General features: G+C 47.2%; 1 protein-coding gene across 1 annotated transcript in view; it reads right to left on the bottom strand.

Annotated features, from left to right (window-relative positions):
• Window positions 1-1,145: 1,145 nt before the first annotated feature.
• LOC120980372 (DNA topoisomerase 1-like) overlaps window positions 1,146-18,301 on the bottom strand; it is a 66,113-nt gene continuing 48,957 nt past the window's right edge. Inside the window, exons 6-14 of the mRNA XM_040409439.1 lie at window positions 15,098-15,242; window positions 11,852-11,995; window positions 11,292-11,477; window positions 9,685-9,753; window positions 7,808-7,922; window positions 6,610-6,737; window positions 3,539-3,633; window positions 1,584-1,733; window positions 1,146-1,280 (exon numbers count right to left, since the gene is read on the bottom strand). Coding sequence (XP_040265373.1) covers window positions 1,178-1,280; window positions 1,584-1,733; window positions 3,539-3,633; window positions 6,610-6,737; window positions 7,808-7,922; window positions 9,685-9,753; window positions 11,292-11,477; window positions 11,852-11,995; window positions 15,098-15,242 — 1,135 coding nt within the window. The 3' untranslated portion in view covers window positions 1,146-1,177. The remainder of the gene's footprint in view (window positions 1,281-1,583; window positions 1,734-3,538; window positions 3,634-6,609; window positions 6,738-7,807; window positions 7,923-9,684; window positions 9,754-11,291; window positions 11,478-11,851; window positions 11,996-15,097; window positions 15,243-18,301) is intronic.

The raw sequence follows: 18,301 nt of genomic DNA on the forward strand, positions 1-18,301 counted from the left end.
CAGCACCCGGTAGATTCACTGGGCGGCTACCCGATGGGAGTCATATTGGTTGTCACAGCACATTGCTGGCCGTTCTATTTGATTGCGACCTTTACAATGAGTATTATAACTCCCATCGTCTCTACAGTCACTGGGAACCTTTCCTGCTGGGGGTCACAGCCACAGGGTCTAATGAGCAGCTGATAAATGTCAGTGGCTTTCTGTCACGTGGCTGATTCAGAGAGGAGTCCGGCGGGTTATTTCTCTGACCACATCAAGGCACAACCCGTGTACAGCCATCTTTTCCCGAAGATGCAGGAAAGCACTCGAGATGTTCTAGCACAGGCATGCTCAACCTACGGCCCTCCAGCTGCTGCAAAACTACAACTCCCAGCATGCCTGAACAGCCTACAGCAGGGCATTGTGGGCGTTGTAGTTTTACAACAGCTGGAGGGCCGCAGGTTGAGCATGCCTGGTTTAGCATTAAAGGAGGGGGGGGGGGGGGGGTCACATCAAGATTTTTATTTTTTTTATTGTGGATTTCTTCCAGTATCAGCACCACCCGTGTGCACAGGCCATGTCTGGTATTGCAGCTGGTCTCTGTTTACATGAATAAGGACAGGCTGCAATACGCACTGAACAGACATGGCGGCTTGTTTTGGGAGATAAACAACTATTTTCTAATCCTGTATGGGCCCAGTCACCCAACATCAGTGCCCAGCCCCCTAACCTGTGCACTGGGGATTTACAGAGAGGGGAGAGGGGGGGCGGCTCAAAGGGCTGAAAAGGATGGATGATCGATCAGGACCATGGGCTTCACATGACATCTGATTTCAGCACTGGAGGAACATAACGCAGGGAGCAGTTGGCTTCTCCCCAGTCTGAAGTGGCCGATAACAGGGAGTAGAGTTCAGCAGGACCGGCGTCACTTTAAATGGTCTCGGATTCTAGTATTTTACCACCCATTTCCAAGACAATAAATCCAGTTCCCAGTTGATGCATAGAAGTCATTTAATAAAAGGTTTTATATAAAAAAATAACTATTTAAAAGTCCCGTCTATGTTTAATAACGCACGTAAGATACGCAGATAAAATGGAAACGGTAAAATCCCAACGAAAAGTCTGGTGCTCGGGTTCAGTGCCATTAAAACACGTCTTATAAATGCAGAGTAAAACCGAGCCTACGACTGGTCGATGGTCAGAAGTTGAAGTCCTTCTCAGTCATATGAACGGCCCAAGCAAACTTGTCCCGGTAGGTCTTATTGTAGATCTTCTCCAGGCCGACGTCCCACTTCTTACACCTGCAGGGAGAAAAGACAACGCGTTGTGTGTATAGGAGCGGGTCTAGTAGTGCGCAAGTTCCCTGCGGCGCCGCCACAGGGGAAGTGAAGTATTACGCCGTTCTCATCCAAATTAAAGGGGTTGTCCAGCTGGTCATTTGCAGGAACCGAGCAAGTGTCAGAATGGGATCGGTGAGGTTAGTGGGGGGTTTGAATGCCATTCAGACTGCTTTTTAAGAAAACGATTTACTGGTCAGCCTCCTTTGGGCGAGTTTGCTTCTGCATAGAAGACTATATAGACTCCCACAAGAATTAAGGACTCACCAAGCCACCGAAATCCTGGGGTCCAGATAGTTTAGCTTGGAGGTGCTCAAGGCGATCTGTTTGTTCTCCTCTTTGTCCGTCGCCTGCACCTCCAATCTCATCAGCTGCTCCTCCGCCCTCATGACCGCTTTCTTCTTGCTTTCCACAACTCTGAGATGAAGAGAAGATATGGCGGTCATATGTTCCAAAGGGGCCCCAAGGCACAGTTTTTTTTAGGTGGAGCTCAGCCTTATTTTTTAGAATTCATGCAGAACTCCAGGCCGCCATAAAAATATACCAAACCGTTATTTAAAGGGGCATTCCTGCAAAGAACAGGACGGAGCTAGCGCTCCTCTGTCGGCACTCCGGAAGAAGGTGGTGCTCGTATCCTGGGTTGCAGGCCCGTCCAAGTAGAAGTGGATCAGAACTGACTTTGATGCTCATAAATCTTCACTTTATTGCCATAAGCAGAATACAGGCAGATGTGACGCGTTTCGGCTAAATGGCCTTTTTCAAACGAAGCGAGTGCTGATCCACTTCTACGTAGTCCCAAAGTAGTGACCGGAGTGGTGGTCACCCATGCACACTAGCCCTCCATCTATACGAGGACCGAGTACTTCCATTCTCGTGTTTGCTGGGGGCCCAGCGACCACACACATCCCTTTAAGGGATAGTCCAGTGTTACTCAAGTAAAGTTTTCATATGGTAGAATTTAATCAACATTTCTCTGCCTGCTGACAGCAAATGGAAACGTTTCAGAGGCTGAAAACCGTGATGTACAAGTCACAGGACTACAGATGTCTGCATTTGAGGACTAGTTTTCAGCCACTAAATGTATGCAAGAATTTTCCGTTCACTGACAGCAAGACGGGATCCTGAAAGAGAGGAATAGAAACAAAGTAAACTTTAAAAATTGTATAAAGGGATTGTCCCATTATAAAAGACTTCCGCATACCAAGGTATATGTCTGATTTGGCGGCGGTCTGACCGTTGGGTCCCTCGCCATTCACAAGAACAGGGACCCAGAGTTCCCAGTTAGCTGCCGCCGCACATTCTATCTCCAGTAGCCCTTATTGCGGCGGCAGGTAACTGGGAACTCTGGGTCCCTGTTCTTGTGAATGGCGAGGGACCCAACGGTCAGACCGCCGCCAAATCAGACATATACCTTGGTATGCGGAAGTCTTTAAAAATTGTATAAAGGGATTGTCCCATTATAAAAGTTTACTTTGTTTCTATTCCTCTCTTTCAGGATCCCGTCTTGCTGTCAGTGAACTGAAAATTCTTGCAGCAGCCCCCCACTGCAGCGGCGGCAGCAGCTATCTCCAGTAGCCCCCACTGCAGCGGCGGCAGCAGCTATCTCCAGTAGCCCCCACTGCAGCGGCGGCAGCAGCTATCTCCAGTAGCCCCCACTGCAGCGGCGGCAGCAGCTATCTCCAGTAGCCCCCGATGGGGATCGATAGCAGTCGGCCGCACAAGCATTTGGTCGACAGCGGTAAGACAACCAACCCCCTGTCCTGTTAAGCCACGTGGACATCATAGTGACTGGTCTCCCACTCGGGACCCCTCTCCAAGCCGGAATGGATGAAGAGCCGCTTTATATGACCAGCTTCCATTCTGGTGGACCCGAGACACCCATTCGGTAATTCACCTGAATGGCCGCCATGTAATACTACGGTTTCCATGCAGGGTTTTCCATTTGGCCACACCCTGAGAATATACCCACGTAGTATTAGGTGCCATAAGAATCTATGGTGGCTCAACGGAAAAAGCGCAGTAGTTAGCCAGATTTCAGCTGCCTTCTGCTTGCACCAATTATGATCTAGTGCAAATATGTGGAGTCCAAAGGGTTAATACGCTCGGGGAACTGCAAATCTGCCAGCGAACCACCACCTACAAACTGCTGCAACGTGACCTTTACGTGGCTAATGTGCAGGGTGTTGGCGTCCATTTCGTGGCAGTGCGGGCGTATGACTTACTTCCGGAGCTTCTCGGTGTCATTGTCTTTAGCTTCTTTCTTGGCTTCCTTCAGCTCCTTCTTCACCAATGCAATCTGTTCTTTTTTGGCTTCAATCTGGAGAAACACAAGACATTAAATACATACATCTGGATTTTAAGTTAAAGGGGTTATGCCATAAACTACTTTTACTCTAGCTCCCATTTTTTTCTTTCACATATACCTCATTTGCAGTTTTCTTTTACCCCCCGTGCTTGACTCCTACTTCCTGGTTTGTCATGTGACTGCTGTCCTATCAGTGAGATGTGTCCTGACATCAGCAGATCATGTGACACTAACCACACCCCTTCCTACATCCTGCCATACAAAAGCTCCAATGCAGGACGTAACCAACAGCAACTGAATATCAAAATGGATTTGACCCAGGGTGCGATGGTAGGCGAATAAGGTTAGAATAAGGCAGTTTTGATAAATCGTGGGGCACTATGAGGACATTAGATCAACTGGGGGCACCAAGAGGGAGTATTTTTTTTGTACTGGCACACAAGGTGGAATTTTTCATACCAGTGCACATTATTGGGGGCATTTTTTGTACTGGCGCACATTATAAGGGGGCTTTTTTGTACTGGCGCACATTAGGGGGCAATTCTACTGTTACACGTTATCAGGAACATTATTACTACTGGGGGAACATTACTGGATGTAAGGAGGTATGTGGGGCTGTAAGTTGAGAATTTGGTGTGGGGGTTGGGGGGTGACATTTCAATTTTCCCCTCAGGCAGCAGAAAGGCTAGGTGCACCCCTGGCTGCTGCTCAACCTCATCCGAGCTCTGCTCCTGTTCTGACTGCTCTCTGCTCTCCCCCTCCCTTCTCTCAGTGTTAGGCCTCGTGCACACGAACATATTTTCTTTCCGTGTCCGATCAGTTTTTTTTGCTGCCTGTATGCAGAACCATTCACTTAAATAGGTCCGCAAAAAAAACAAACCATAAGTTACTCCATGTGCGTTCCGTTTCCGTATGTCCGTATTTCTGTTCCGCAAAAAAATAGAACATGTCCTATTATTGTCCGCATTACGGACGAGGATAGGACTGTTCTATTACTGGCTGTTCCGTTCCGCAAAATACGGAATGCACATGGATGTCATCCGTATTTTTTGCGGATCATTTTTTTTTGCAGACTGCAAAATACATAGTCGTGTGCGAGAGGCCTTAGCAGGAGGGAGGGGGAGAAGGTTGTTCACAGCAGATCAGGGTGTGAAAGGCAGATAATACAGGATGCATGGGGTGGCGTTTGTTCGCAATGTATTTTGTGACACAAAATGAATGTAGTAATCACAGGATTCATTTGGTATTTACAGAAATCTTTGTCGCACAAAATGTTATTTTGTGACAATTCATAATGTGACAATAGATTTTGCAACACAGACTTATTTTGTGACAGACTTTGTGACGAGATTTATTTCCATTATTTTGTCATACAGAATGATATTTTGTGATACAGAATTCATTCTGTGGCACGGAATTCATATTGTGACACTTATTTTGTGACATGAAATCAATTCTGTGGGACAAAATGAATTCTGTCACACAATGTTATGTTGTTACAGAATCACAAAATAAATCTGCACACAAAATTACATTTTGTAACAAAAGGCAGCATGTAGGCTGTCGTTTGTTCCCACTGAACTATTTGTTCACAGCGCATTTTATGACCAGGCATTTTGTAGAATTCTGTGTCACAAAAGGACATTCTGTGCGACAAAATGCACTGTGAACAAATGGCGCCCCATAAGGCAGTTTGCAGTGGAAGGCAGCAGCATCCTGGACACAGATCCAGCATGTATCACTGGGAGGACACATCCATATGGGAAAGGTCTGAAACTAGGTGCAGGTAATAAACAGAATATCAGCGGCTTGGAAAATGAAGGGCTGAAGACTGCAGACTTTTTTAAATATTTTTTTCATTTAAGGAAATCACTAAATCTCATACGTAAAAACATTTTTAAATGTAAAAAAAAATGTGTCCATATTTAATGCAAATGCGCTTCATTATTTCCATCAGTGATTGAAAGCCAGAAGCTGAGACCAGTCTACACATAATCCTTCCCGTAGCTGAGGGTTTGCTACATTTGTGTCAAGCCTCTGTTATCCAAGTCGAGACTTCACAGCCGTCCACTGTGGCAACATCAGGACCGGAGAGAAACTGATGCTACCGATTTATTTACCGCACAAGCGGGGGTGGAACTACCGCCGTAGCAGCCACTGCGGGGCCCTAAATGGCAGGAGGACCTGGGCTGTAATGAATGTCCGTCATCCCATTATGGCTCGGGCATCATTCCCCGGCCTGTGCTCCCCCGAGCAGGTGCAGTGACATTATACCGCCTGCTCTGCTGAGGGTCATCTCCCCAGCCTTTCCTCAGTCCGTTTCCTCTCCTACCCTGCAGATGCGATGACATCACTGCATTGCACCTGCTGGAGAGATCGAGATGTGATCCGTTCATTGAAGGAATGGGGCTTGGCGAGTATTACTGTTTTTTTACTTTATTAACACCATAGGGGCTTCACTAGTGTAAGGAGGCCACTACTGTGAGGTGGGACTAAGGGACCATAACTGTATGAGGGCACTTAGGGGCCATAACTACTGAGTGGGTGAGGGGGGGTTTATGGCGAGTGTGGGCGGTCTTTACTAGATGGGGTGTTTGCAGGGAAGTTGTTCAGAAAGGGGGGGGCTTCAAAACTTTGCTAAGGGACCCAGCCTTTTCTAGTTATGCCCCTGACACAAAGGATAGTGTAGACTGGATATACCAGTAAAAAAAAAAAAAAAAAAAAAAAAAACAGCTGCGGGAACTATTAGGTCTCTACAGGTTTGCAGTGATGTTCCCGTTCACTGCCAGCAAGCAGGGGACTTTAAATGATGAGGAATTAAGACCACATCATGCAATACATGAAACTGTAAAAATGTATTAAGACTAAGACATATCTGCAATGTATAACTGCCATCGTGCTGCAGTTACAGAACAGTCGGAGAGCCTCCAGCTGCAGATCACCGATTGGCTACCACAAGTCACAAGACATCGTGTCACATTTCCCCACCTTGGATCTCAGATTTGCCATGGATTGATCAAATGTTTTCGGTGCTGCCCGCTGATGGTTGCAAAGTATAGCAACCGCTCTGTTGGCTCGGTTGTAGGACAGGATCTTTCCCGGGCCGGTGTCCTCCCCTGGGGGGTGAAATAAACCATTAATAAGGCGGTCATAATCATTAGATCAGCATCCGATGCAGAGATCTCTTACCTGGGGCTCTCCGGCTGTTGCAAAACTACAATACCCATCAGGCCCCGATATTGCCGACATTTACCTAATATTTATTACCACTGAATGTGGGGTGCCTATTCTGCCCGGTGCAGTAAGATGGTTTATTTTGCAGCAAGGTTCCCTTCCTTCCGACAGCTGGAGAGGACCGAGGCTTAGAAATAATGTGAGGCCCTTGCTTTCCAGCTGGCACCTACATCATGGCTCTCCACACCACCAGTCACTGTATAGAACTAGCAAAACACGGCTACTTTCTTCCTGAAACAGCGCCACACATCACTAGTGGTTGTGTCTGGTATTGCAGCTCAGCTCCATTGAAGTGAATAGGGCTGAGCTGCAGTACCACACACAACCTCTAGGTGGGGGTGGTGCAGTTTTTGGTAGAAAGCGGCGTCAGAGAATTTCCTGCAGCACTAGGAGCTGTGTTCTGCAGTGCAGTCCCGCCGGCGGAGACCCCGTTTCCTATACGCTCCTGTATACTCCCGCCTCGGGCAGTTAAGTCTGAGTGGTATATATACTGCTTCACCCATGATGTGTTATACCCCTCGCCCGATCCGGGAATTTATGTAAGGCTACATGCACATGAACGTTGTTTGTTTCAGTGTCCGTTCCGTTTTTGTGGGCGGATAGGATGCAGACCCATTCATTTCAATGTGTGCTGTCCGCATCCGTATGTCCGTTCCGTAGCCCGGCAAAAAATAAATAAAACATGTCCTATTCTTGTTCGTTTTAGGCATTGTTACAATGGATCCATTTTTTTTTTTTGAGGATGGCATATGGATGTCATCCGTTTTTTTTTTTGCGGACCGCAAAACACATACAGTCGTGTGCATGTAGCCTAAATCTGGAAAGCGGTACCACTTTATGTTAACAACTAGCCATTAACAAAAGAAGGTTTTATTACAAAGCCCAGTTCTGGTTGTAGAACATGCCGGCGCAGCGCACACACGGGGCGACCGGGGCAGTGATGGAGTCTTACCGTCCGTCAGCTCCTGCAGCTGCTGTTGCAGCGTGACCGAGGCGTTGTACGTCCTGAAAACCTTGGCTGTCAGTCCTTCCATCAGGGACTGCAAGTGTTTGTTCAGCATTGGCGTCTGCAAAACGAGGCGCGAGAGGTTATTCCTTTGATAACTGTCCAACGGCTTCCTTTCACTAAAAGCAAGCAGAGATCTTGAAAACGGCGAAGAATTGATACAAAGTATATGAAAGTTGCATTATACAAATTAATTTATAAAAAAAGTAAAAAAAAAAAAAACAAACCTGTCCAGGATTAGAAAATCATGACTGGACTCTTCCAAAAACAGCGCCACACCTGTCCACAGGTTGTGTGTGGTATTGCAGCCCAGCCCCATCCTCTTCAATGGAGCTGAACTGCTATACCCCACACACACACACACACACACACACACACACACACAGGTGTGGCTCCATGTCTTGAAGAATGCAGCCATGTTTTTTTTTTGTTTTTTTTTAAAACTGTATTCAAGTCGATGTAGCTGGAACTACAACCCCCATGGTTTTGTTTCTGCTCTCTGGGCTCAAAATATTTAATTTCCTTATGTCAGGCACACGAATTGGAGCGGACATATGGCGGTCTGTGACGACGAATAGGAAATCCACCCACATAATATCCATGCCAGGTCAGATAAACCCATGGGCATAATGCTGCGGGGCACCAGTGCCAACCGATGGCTGACTCCATTACTACGGATACTTTACAGAGGAGCCGTCACAATTCTGGAGCAGCATCTATAGCAGCGCCATTCCTTTATTATTCCTATTAGAAGTTCTGAGTAAATTGCTAGCAGTTTGCAATGAAACTGTTACCAGCTGGGGGTGTCCTATGAGCGCTGCCAATGTCAGACTGTGCAGGGGTACCCCCCAGCTGGTAACACTTATCTGGACCTAAATTTACCGGATTTTGACCCGAAGTTCTTATATTACCTTGATCCATCACAGCTAATAAATGACCCATGTTTATGTAATAGATACAAAAGTTTAATAGGTTTTTTTGGGGAACCTAAAAATGATACAAGATCTCGGCCATTAATTGATAGCCCCTTCACCCACCAAGGGAAAGATTTGCATTGGGACCAATTGATGTTTGGATGTTGATTGCCACCAGGGTCAGGTAGCAGAGGTACTATAGGCTCCAGCATAAACCGGCTGCTGGACAAGAACCCAGCAAGGTTTATGCACAACATTGCAAATTGGATTTACACATGAAGGCCACCAGGGCCGGCGCCTCTCCCAGCATCCCCTGACAGCCGTCAACCATGCTGAGAGTTGTAGTTACAGCCACTAGTTGGGAAAAGCTCTCTTTCTATCGATTTGTTGTTCTCGCTCATCTCCTTGGTGCACGAACACTCAGGGAAGACAGGAGCGTGACAATTACACAGTAAAAAGGTCCATTCCACGCGTCACGCCAACTCATCCGCGCCTCCGGTGTGCGCGCCAGTTGTATATTTCTCGCACACCAGGATGGCAACTAAATTAATTTGCAGAGCAAAGTGTATTTCCCTGGATTTGGACGAGCGCCATGTGCGATTATCCCCGAGCAGCGATGACAAGGCTCCTTGCTCCCCAGTGAAGTCGTGGTTATTCTAGCTCTCGGGCGTACACAGGCAGCTCCTGCCCTTTTGCAGCCTCTCTAGGTTTTCTCATGGGCAAGGCATGGCTTTTGTGCACCATGCTGCCCACCAAATCTTCCAGGAGGTGGCCCGAGGGGGTGACTGCATCCTCTCTATGGGACGTCATCCACCAGCTGGTGACAAGGGAGCAGCCAGGAGCTGCCAGCTTTAATAAATCTCCGGTAATCAGCATCTGCAGAGGGTCTAGAAGGGTTAATCCACTCACATTCAGTCTGTCAAACAGATCGTCTCCTTCCTGCTTATTCTCCATGAACAGCTGCAGGTTTTTAAATACCTGAAAAACAAAAAATTATGGCAGAAAATCATTCAGAACAGTCTGATACAAAATGGGCCTGGGCCCCGAGCTGCCGTCTGCCATGCTTCTGGACACTTCTCAATTTACTAAATATAAATTACACAGTATATAAACATATCTACTTCATCCAAATATATGTAACAGAATGCTGCCACCCAGTGCCCTGTCCAGAATGCTGCCACCCAGTGCCCTGTCCAGAATGCTGCCACCCAGTGCCCTGTCCAGAATGCTGCCACCCAGTGCCCTGTCCAGAATGCTGCCACCCAGTGCCCTGTCCAGAATGCTGCCACCCAGTGCCCCCGCCGCCCAGAATGCTGCCACCCAGTGCCCCCGCCGCCCAGAATGCCTCCACCCAGTGCCCCACCCAAAGCGCCAATATCCACTGTCCTTCCACAGAACACCGCCACCTAGTGTCCTACCCGGAACGCTACTATCTAGTGTCCGTCCCCCCCACCGAACGCAACATCCAGAGTCGTCCCCCCCCCCCCCCCCGAACGCCACCGCCAAGTGCCCCACTCAGAAGGCTGCCACCTAGTGCCCCGCCCAGACCACCACCAGTATATATTTCCCCACAATATTGCTATTCAGAGCCCAATAAAAACAGCCACTCAGGGTTCAGTTAAAAAAAATAGCCGGAATTGTAAAGTCCCTTTTGTTGTAGGACAGGAAAGGTTTACATGCTCCTCTTAAAGGGGTTCTCCGGGTTTTTAATATTGATTAATTATCCCCTCAGGATAGGTCATCAATATCAGATTGGCGGGGGTCCGACACCTGGCACCCCCTGCTGATCAGCTGTACGGGGAGATAGCGCGCGCAGTGTGCACGTTGCGTCTACAGTCTCTCTTTCTGGTCACTGTTGGTTTGTCATAGACATAGCAGCTGGGAGAATGACGGGAGACCTGAGGATAGGTCATCAATATCAGATCGGCGGGGTCTGATCAGCTGTATGAGGTGATGGTGCGCGCAGTGTGCACGTGCCGTCTCCGTATGGACAGGTGACCGCACGTCCACACTGCGCGCGCGCGCCCGCCCCGTCTCCTCATACAGCTGATTGGTGGGGGTGCCAGGTGTCAGACCCCCACCGATCTGATATTTATGACTTATTCTGAGGATAGGTCATCAATATTAAAAGCCCAAAGACCCCCTTTAAGTTACTCCCGTCCTTGGGGGACCCAATAAGGAATGGGGGGTAACCTCCCAGTTTGCCGCCACTTAAAACCACATACAGGGAGAGATTTATCAAAACTGGTGTGAAGAAAACTGGCTTAGAGCCCATAGCGACCAATCGGATTCCAATTCTCATTTTGCAAAGGATCTCTAAGAAAATAAAAGATGGAATCTGACTGGTTGCTATGGGAAACCAAGCCAGTTTTCTTTACACCCGCTTTGATAAATCTCCTCCACGGTGTTCTCGGGTGACGGCGCGCCGGGCTGGTACGCGGTTCATAGTGATTTTTACAAAGACCTTAATCTCCAAGGACAACGTATCATCAGGTTTCATAGATGGAATCACTTACCTTCTTCTCTACCGGGACCTTGTTGTAATACCGGATGGAGTCTTTACCCAGAAAGTCGAACTCGACCACGTGCGTCTCTCCATCAAGTTCTGGGTAAAGTTTAATATGCTCGACTCTCAACGAGCAGCAACCTACGGTGTCGGCCGTCTCCCCTTCTTCCTTTTCGTTACCTGCTCTCAAAGCCAGCTGAGGGGGTGACAGTGCAAATCCATTACTATAAAATTAAAGGGGGACTCCATTCTGTCAATAGCCTAACCTCCAGATATTTTTTTTTTTAATCCAAGACCACGTGCAAAGTTCTACAGTTTAATATCGCACATTTCTGGGCCTTTTTGAAGCCTATTTTTTAAAGACCATAGCAGAGGTCACCGGTCATCTTACATGTATGCTTCACGCAGGACAACCTATGATGCTACATAATTGGGAGGGTAGTACGTCAGAAGAAGGGAGGTCTTCAGTAAGATCTATGGGTAAGTGGCACAGGGCTGGAGTTCTTCCAGCTACTCTGTGTAGACTGAATTTTTCGGAAGTCAGACCAAAATCTTCCTGCGCCCCCCTACCTTGTCAATAAAGTATAGCGCTACAGCTCTCTGTCGTATGCGCATCTCTTTGGATTTGAAGTCCTCCCGGTACGTTCTTCTAATTTTGTCGACATGGTTCTTCAGCTTTCTGGCCACTTCATATTTTTCCCAATCTTTTTCACCCTTGGGTTAAGAGAAATTTATAACAAATTTAACAAAGTTCTCCAAAAGGGTCATTAGTTTTATTGACCGTTTTCTTAAGGGGCTTTTATGCCTTTAATAAAATCGGTCCATAAAACTGTTTCTATAACTAAGCCTGGCTGGAGCCCCGGGGGGTTTGCGAGCTCCATCGACCAATCTGACCTCCATAGACAGCAGTGGTCCAGGACTCTCTATGGAGACAACCTGTAGATGGAGGGCAGACTGGCCAATGAGTCCATTGGATCTCTTGGCTGGACTAGTAACTGACGTAGATGCTGTGTCCATCCTGGGTCAGTGGAGGGGGGAAAGCAGGTCTTAGACTTTCCTATGTTGTTCTGCATGTGGAAGCCTTAGCCGATGGTAGCCATCTTGAAAGAAACAGACCGGGAACTATACATGTGCTATTTACAGACAAAGTTCTTGACTTGAGGTCGCCTTAAAAAGACTGATAAGTGTAACAAGAAATCACGGGGCCCCACAGCAAAAATAGTTATGGGGCCCTTGTCTGTCATACATGTGTTATGTAAGGGGCCCTAAACATGCCAATATATTTCAAGACGAGACCAAGCATCACCATCTTTCAAGAGCACCTCATTGCCTTTCAACTCTGAATCCTTAAAACGGGTTTTCTGAGACCTCCGGATAGGTCATCAGTATCTAATCAGTGGGGGGGGGGGGGGGGGGGGGTCTGACTCCCAAGACCCCTGCTGATCAGCTGTTTGAAGTCACAGATGATCGATTCTGGACGCTTAGCCTAGGCCAGTGACATCACGTTCATCGGTCACATGACCTAGGCGACCTTATTAAACAGCTGATTGGCAGGAGATCTGGTTGTTAGACCCCCACCGATCAGACACAGATAACCTGTCCAGAGGATAAGGCTATCAATATAAAAGTCTCGGAAAAGACCTTTTTCGGTTATGGCCACCTTCTGGGCAATTTTTTATTTTTTTTTACGAATGCAGTTTATGCAAAAATAAAAAAAATTCAATTAGTCTTTATTTAAAAATGTTGAGCCTTTTTCAGAGAAGGGTTAAAAAAACCAAAAACTTTTGTTTTCAGAGTATAACTTCTTAGTCCCTTCAGCTGACAGCTCATGTGAAGCCTCATCTTGGATCTCCTGACTTCATAACCACCCACTATAGCTAAACTCTTATCAAACTGATAAGAATATAGCTCAGATGAGTGTTTATCAGTTTGATAAGAGTTTAGCTATCAAGGTTATCAAGTCATTAGATCTGAGATGAGGCTTCACATGAGCTGTCAGCTGACGCCACAAAACAAAAAGGACCGATTTTTAACCCTTGTAACTCAAAAATGGCTTTACAGATTTAATACATAAATAGATTTTAGCCCAAAATTAGTAAAATGCAATAAATAATAAAAAAAAGAAGTCCGTAGCCTTTAAGGGTGAAGATGGGCCCCCTCAGCTCATAGGGTCCATAGTAGCAGCTTTGCTTGCTACAACCTTGTATGCCATGCGGTCCACCTACTCTGTCATGTGGTGAAATTATACACTCCCGGACCTAAACCCGGTCCCGGAGTCTAGAAGACCATAGTCAGTTCTGACTTTAATTCTCGTCAGGAAGGAAAACGGTGAATACTGTTACGATGAGCAATGGGCATCGGCGAACGGTCATAAAATGGCATCACACCGCCCCTCAAATTGGCACTGCTCGAACCATCCATCAGCGCAAGCCTTGGCATGGTCTAATCTGCTGCAGCGCCATGGTAGCGTGTCAGATGTATGGCACCTGCAGCCCTGTACAAAGCGGGAAGCCATTCATCAACTATTCAGAGGGGAAGGGGCCTCGGGCTGCAGCGTGCCAGTTCACATTAAACCCTGGAATCGGCTGTGCAGAGGAGGTTGGCATCCCAAGGAGAAGGATGTGGGACCCATGAGAAGAGTCTGCCCGCAGCATCTGATAACAGGGAGCAATAGATAGCTTCCAAGGGGATAGATGGTAACTTAGCATTTTTTATTGATGCAAACAACTTAAAAGTTAATATTTCAGAAAAATATAGCTGAAACGGTGTCCCTGGGGCCCCAAAGCAAGCACCGTGTGCAATACACAAAATGACACCTTCATTTCGATAGAGGTGCCGCCATCCAGTGCTTACTGCTTAGATCATTGAGTAATTACGTTACGCTCTCCTGGAAATTCTCTTATGTGGCACAGGGGTCACCAAGAGTAAGGGCCCTGTTTTGACTTGAAACCTCCTCCGTGCCAATAAACCAAAATGTATGCCATCTCCGCACCTTAAATACCCGCTTAGCAGGTCACACAAGTGTGCACGCTCCCGCTCTGCTGGCAAACGAGGCGATATTGGAGGTTATTTGACTGGGGAATATCTGAGGCCGTCTCTCTGCAAATGTTAGTGTTTGGCTGCAGATTGAAAATATGACTTCATTTTCATCTATAGATCCCAAGGGGCCCGGAAATGAAGCGAATGTGCTCTGCTGAGCATAGGAAGTGCCGATGTGTGTAGCGGGGCGCAGCAAAAGCCCTGGGTAATAGAATCTCATTTCTAGGAGGATATAAAACCCTAGGATAATATTTGAGGTTCGGTAAGAGTTAATGCCACTTGCCAAAGAAATTAAAGCAACCCCCCTCCCCCCAACTTACTATTTTTATCACCTACTTTTTCAGCACTATTTATTTGCTGCAGAGCTGCACTCCTGGCATTGTTAGAGTTTCACCTAGCTGAAGCAGAACCTGTTTCCAACTCTCTGCCCTTCTCTCATGTTAGAGATTGCAGCAGGGAGGGGGAGGAGGTTGCACATGGAAGATCGGAGTGTGGAGGAGGGGGAGGAGGTTGTACATGGAAGATCAGAGTGTGGAGGAGGGGGAGGAGGTTGTACATGGAAGATCGTAGTGTGGAGGAGAGGAGCATCCAAGGAGAGCAGACCACATAGGCTGTAGATAGTAAAGCGCACACACACAAGGCACATAAGCACACGTGATAAATTAAAACGGAACATGCAGAAACCGAGCTTTTACGGCCCGCTGGAAAGGGGCCATATTTTGGAAAAGGGCAGCCAGTAACCCATAGTACAGTATAAGGCTTTACACCACTTCATACCTTTAATTTGGAATTTGCATTCAGCATCACGTATTTCACCGATCCCTGCACGTTTTCAGTCCACGAAGCTAACCAGGTGACCGTATTGTCATGACGAACTTCTTTCCACTTACGGCCACTAGGGGGCACAGGAATTTTTGAATCTCTGGATGAAAAAGGAGGACAGAAAAAAAACAAAAAAAAAAAAAAATGTGAACAGTCATCGTTAAATAGAGGAATTCTATACATACATTCCGAATTGCAAAAGCTCTGAACTTCCAGCGACAGCCCCTGCAAATTTGGACTGTTCTAGGCCAAAAATGGCCAGTGCTCATGTGAACCCTACCCACACATGGGCATTCCCTTGGGATGGGCCCCGATGCAAGAGTTCAGCTTGGGCCCCCCTTCCCTCAGTGCTTTGTGGCCAGGGGCAGGGAAACACATAGCGTTTCTGCTGCCTGAAATTGAAACGACACACTAGCGCCCCCCCCCCCCCCCAATGAAAAGGCACACTAGCCCCCCCCCCCCTCCCCTTAACAAATTTTTGACCTTACCCCTTCCCTCCAGCCAGAGGTGTAACTTGACCAGCATGCACTTTCTATAATACCAGTGTCTTCGGGGCCCCTCAGGCTCCTGGGCCCGGTAGCGACTGCTACCTCTGCACCCCCTATAGCTACGCCCCTGGATGGGGCCTATTTGTCCCAAATTTACCAACTGCAAGTTAATAAGTATGGACATTTTCTGTAAGTATATCATAGATGGATGTGTTCTATACATGTGTAAAATATTTGAGGAATTTAGGAATATACCCAGTCCACACAATACACATTAGCCTCTGGCACTCCACCCGTTGTAAAACTACAACTCCCAGCATGCTCAGTTCACTTCTATTAGAAAAGCTGAGCATGTGTGCATGCTGGGAGCTGTAGTTGGCTCACCCTTACTTAGAGGGATGGCGGCCGAACCCATCGATTTCAGCAGGACCAGCTGCCTATGCAATCTGTATTGGGATGGATTGTCCCGACTTTCCCTTAGATTTTGGAGGAAGAAAGAGTTGAGCAGAGCTAGATTTCAACACGCCCGATCATTGTGCTCTTTAAGGGTGCAGCTTCCTATTGAGAACAAATGCACACTCGGCCAAAAGCTCTAGCTGTCAGGCACCTTGACAACCTGCACCAAAAACTTCTTCATCGTATAGAACATCGCCAGCATTATGCGGTTCTCTAGAGTGTTGTGGCCGGACTCCTACCCAAGGTCCGAGACGCAAGGAGACGTAATACGGCACCCAAGGCTCGTCCACACGACCATGTTCGAATTCGTGGTGGCCAGCGATGGATACGCGCGAGGTTTGTGCGTCAGTTTTTTTGCTGTCCGTGTGCCATCCATGTTTCACTGACCCTGCACAGCTAAAAAATAAAATTTTCGGAAAGCATCTCTTCCTAATGATCCGTGAAACACTGATCGCATCCGTGGCTTTCACTGACCCATAGACTATAAGTGGGCATGATGGATCCAGACAAAAAGCATACATCTGTGCTACAAACACGGACCCGCGGACCGTGCTAAAACACAGACGTGTGAATACACACATTAGAATTAATGGCGACGTGTGCCGTCCGTGGAACACCGACGTGTGAATGAGGCTGAGGTCTGGGATCCATATTGCCTCTGGTGGAGAATACCTCCATAACTATTATAGCATTAGGTACGTCGACTGCAGTGGTACTGGAAGTCACCATTAAAAAGACAAAAAAAAAAACAATATTCCGTTCCGTGGTGAACGTCTCCCCCATAAAGCCTCCTTATTGAGCGCGCAGGGAATGTAATACACATCGAGAGCGGAAAGAATTTTCCAAACGTTCACCTTCTCGCCGTAAAGATAAACATCCCCTTTATCTAAATGAAACAGGAGCGACGCTTCACACTCCATAATGTAATCTTTCAATCGTATCGCGGGTTATTAAATCTCCGCCGAACACAAGAGCCGCAATTTCAAACAAATTCAACCTTGCAGCTAGGAGCAATGTGTCGGAAGTTCAGACCCAGAAGCGAGTGAATTGGGAATTACCTGGAGGGTCACAAGTTCACGATCTGGTTGAAGGAGTAAGAAATGAGTTATAGAAAGAGGAAAATAAATAAATAAATAAAATATATATATGTGCTTGGCCTATTGTATAAAGACTTCATTGTCCTTTTCTGCTAAATAAAGTCCCCTGCAGGGGGCGCTGTTGTATAGGAAACGGCAGGCCGCGGTGTATTACTATTGCTGGAGGATTTTACACTTCTGATGGTCGGGCTGAAAGAAATGAAAATGCAAAATAAAATCAGAGGTAAAATAATTAGCGTGAAAAAATGTAACATTTTATGGCGTAAAAAAAAAAAAACAACAACTTGATTGTAAGCCTTTGGGATGCACTGGAATTCAAAATACCGTATGTTGTCACATAAGCTTGCAGTGTCATACCGAGCCACTGAGTAGTGGTAGAGAATCAACTGAATTGGGTCTATGAGAAGACCACCCAAAATCAAATCACTGACTTGGGGTCTTCGGAGGGGCTGGGGAGGGGGGGGGGGGGGGGGGGGGGGGGGGGGGGGGGGGGGGGGGGGGGCAGGGACCATTGGGGTTCTCAAAGAAGATGACCAGTATCTTATACTGCTACTGTGGTCTTCTCGAGGAACCCTATTCAGGTCCTAGGGAATCCTGGTCAAGAAACAGAATGAGTGTCTGGGTACAGGGGCGTAACTATAGGGGAAAGCGGCTGCTTTGGGGCCCTGACCCCGAAGGGGCCCATCCAGGATTACAAGATTTTGTCAGGGCCCCCTTAACAGTATTACACTATGAAATTATATACAATGGCAGTATAGAGAGTGTAGGAAACTCAGAGAGCGATCTTTACTAGCCACAGTAATGGGGGCGGCATGAAAGGAAGGGGTTGCAAAAAAATTACTGGGGGAGGGGGGCCCCATTCAAAAGTTTTCTGCGGGGCCCAGTCATTTCTAGCTACACCACCGACTGGGTGACAGAGCCACGTGAGCCAATATGGCTGCCAGTGCTACCTGTCAGATAGGTACTTCCGGTTCCTGAAACTGAAGATAGGATAAGTTAAAGGGGTATTCCGGTTATATAACGGTATAACTACTAAAGTATAGATCTGTGGGCAGGGGTGTAACTACCATAGTGGCCGCTATGGGGTCCAGGGCAAGAGGGGGCCCAGTTGGGATTCT

The sequence above is a fragment of the Bufo bufo genome, chromosome 10 (genome assembly GCF_905171765.1).
Source record: "Bufo bufo chromosome 10, aBufBuf1.1, whole genome shotgun sequence".
Taxonomy (NCBI): Eukaryota; Metazoa; Chordata; class Amphibia; order Anura; family Bufonidae; genus Bufo; species Bufo bufo.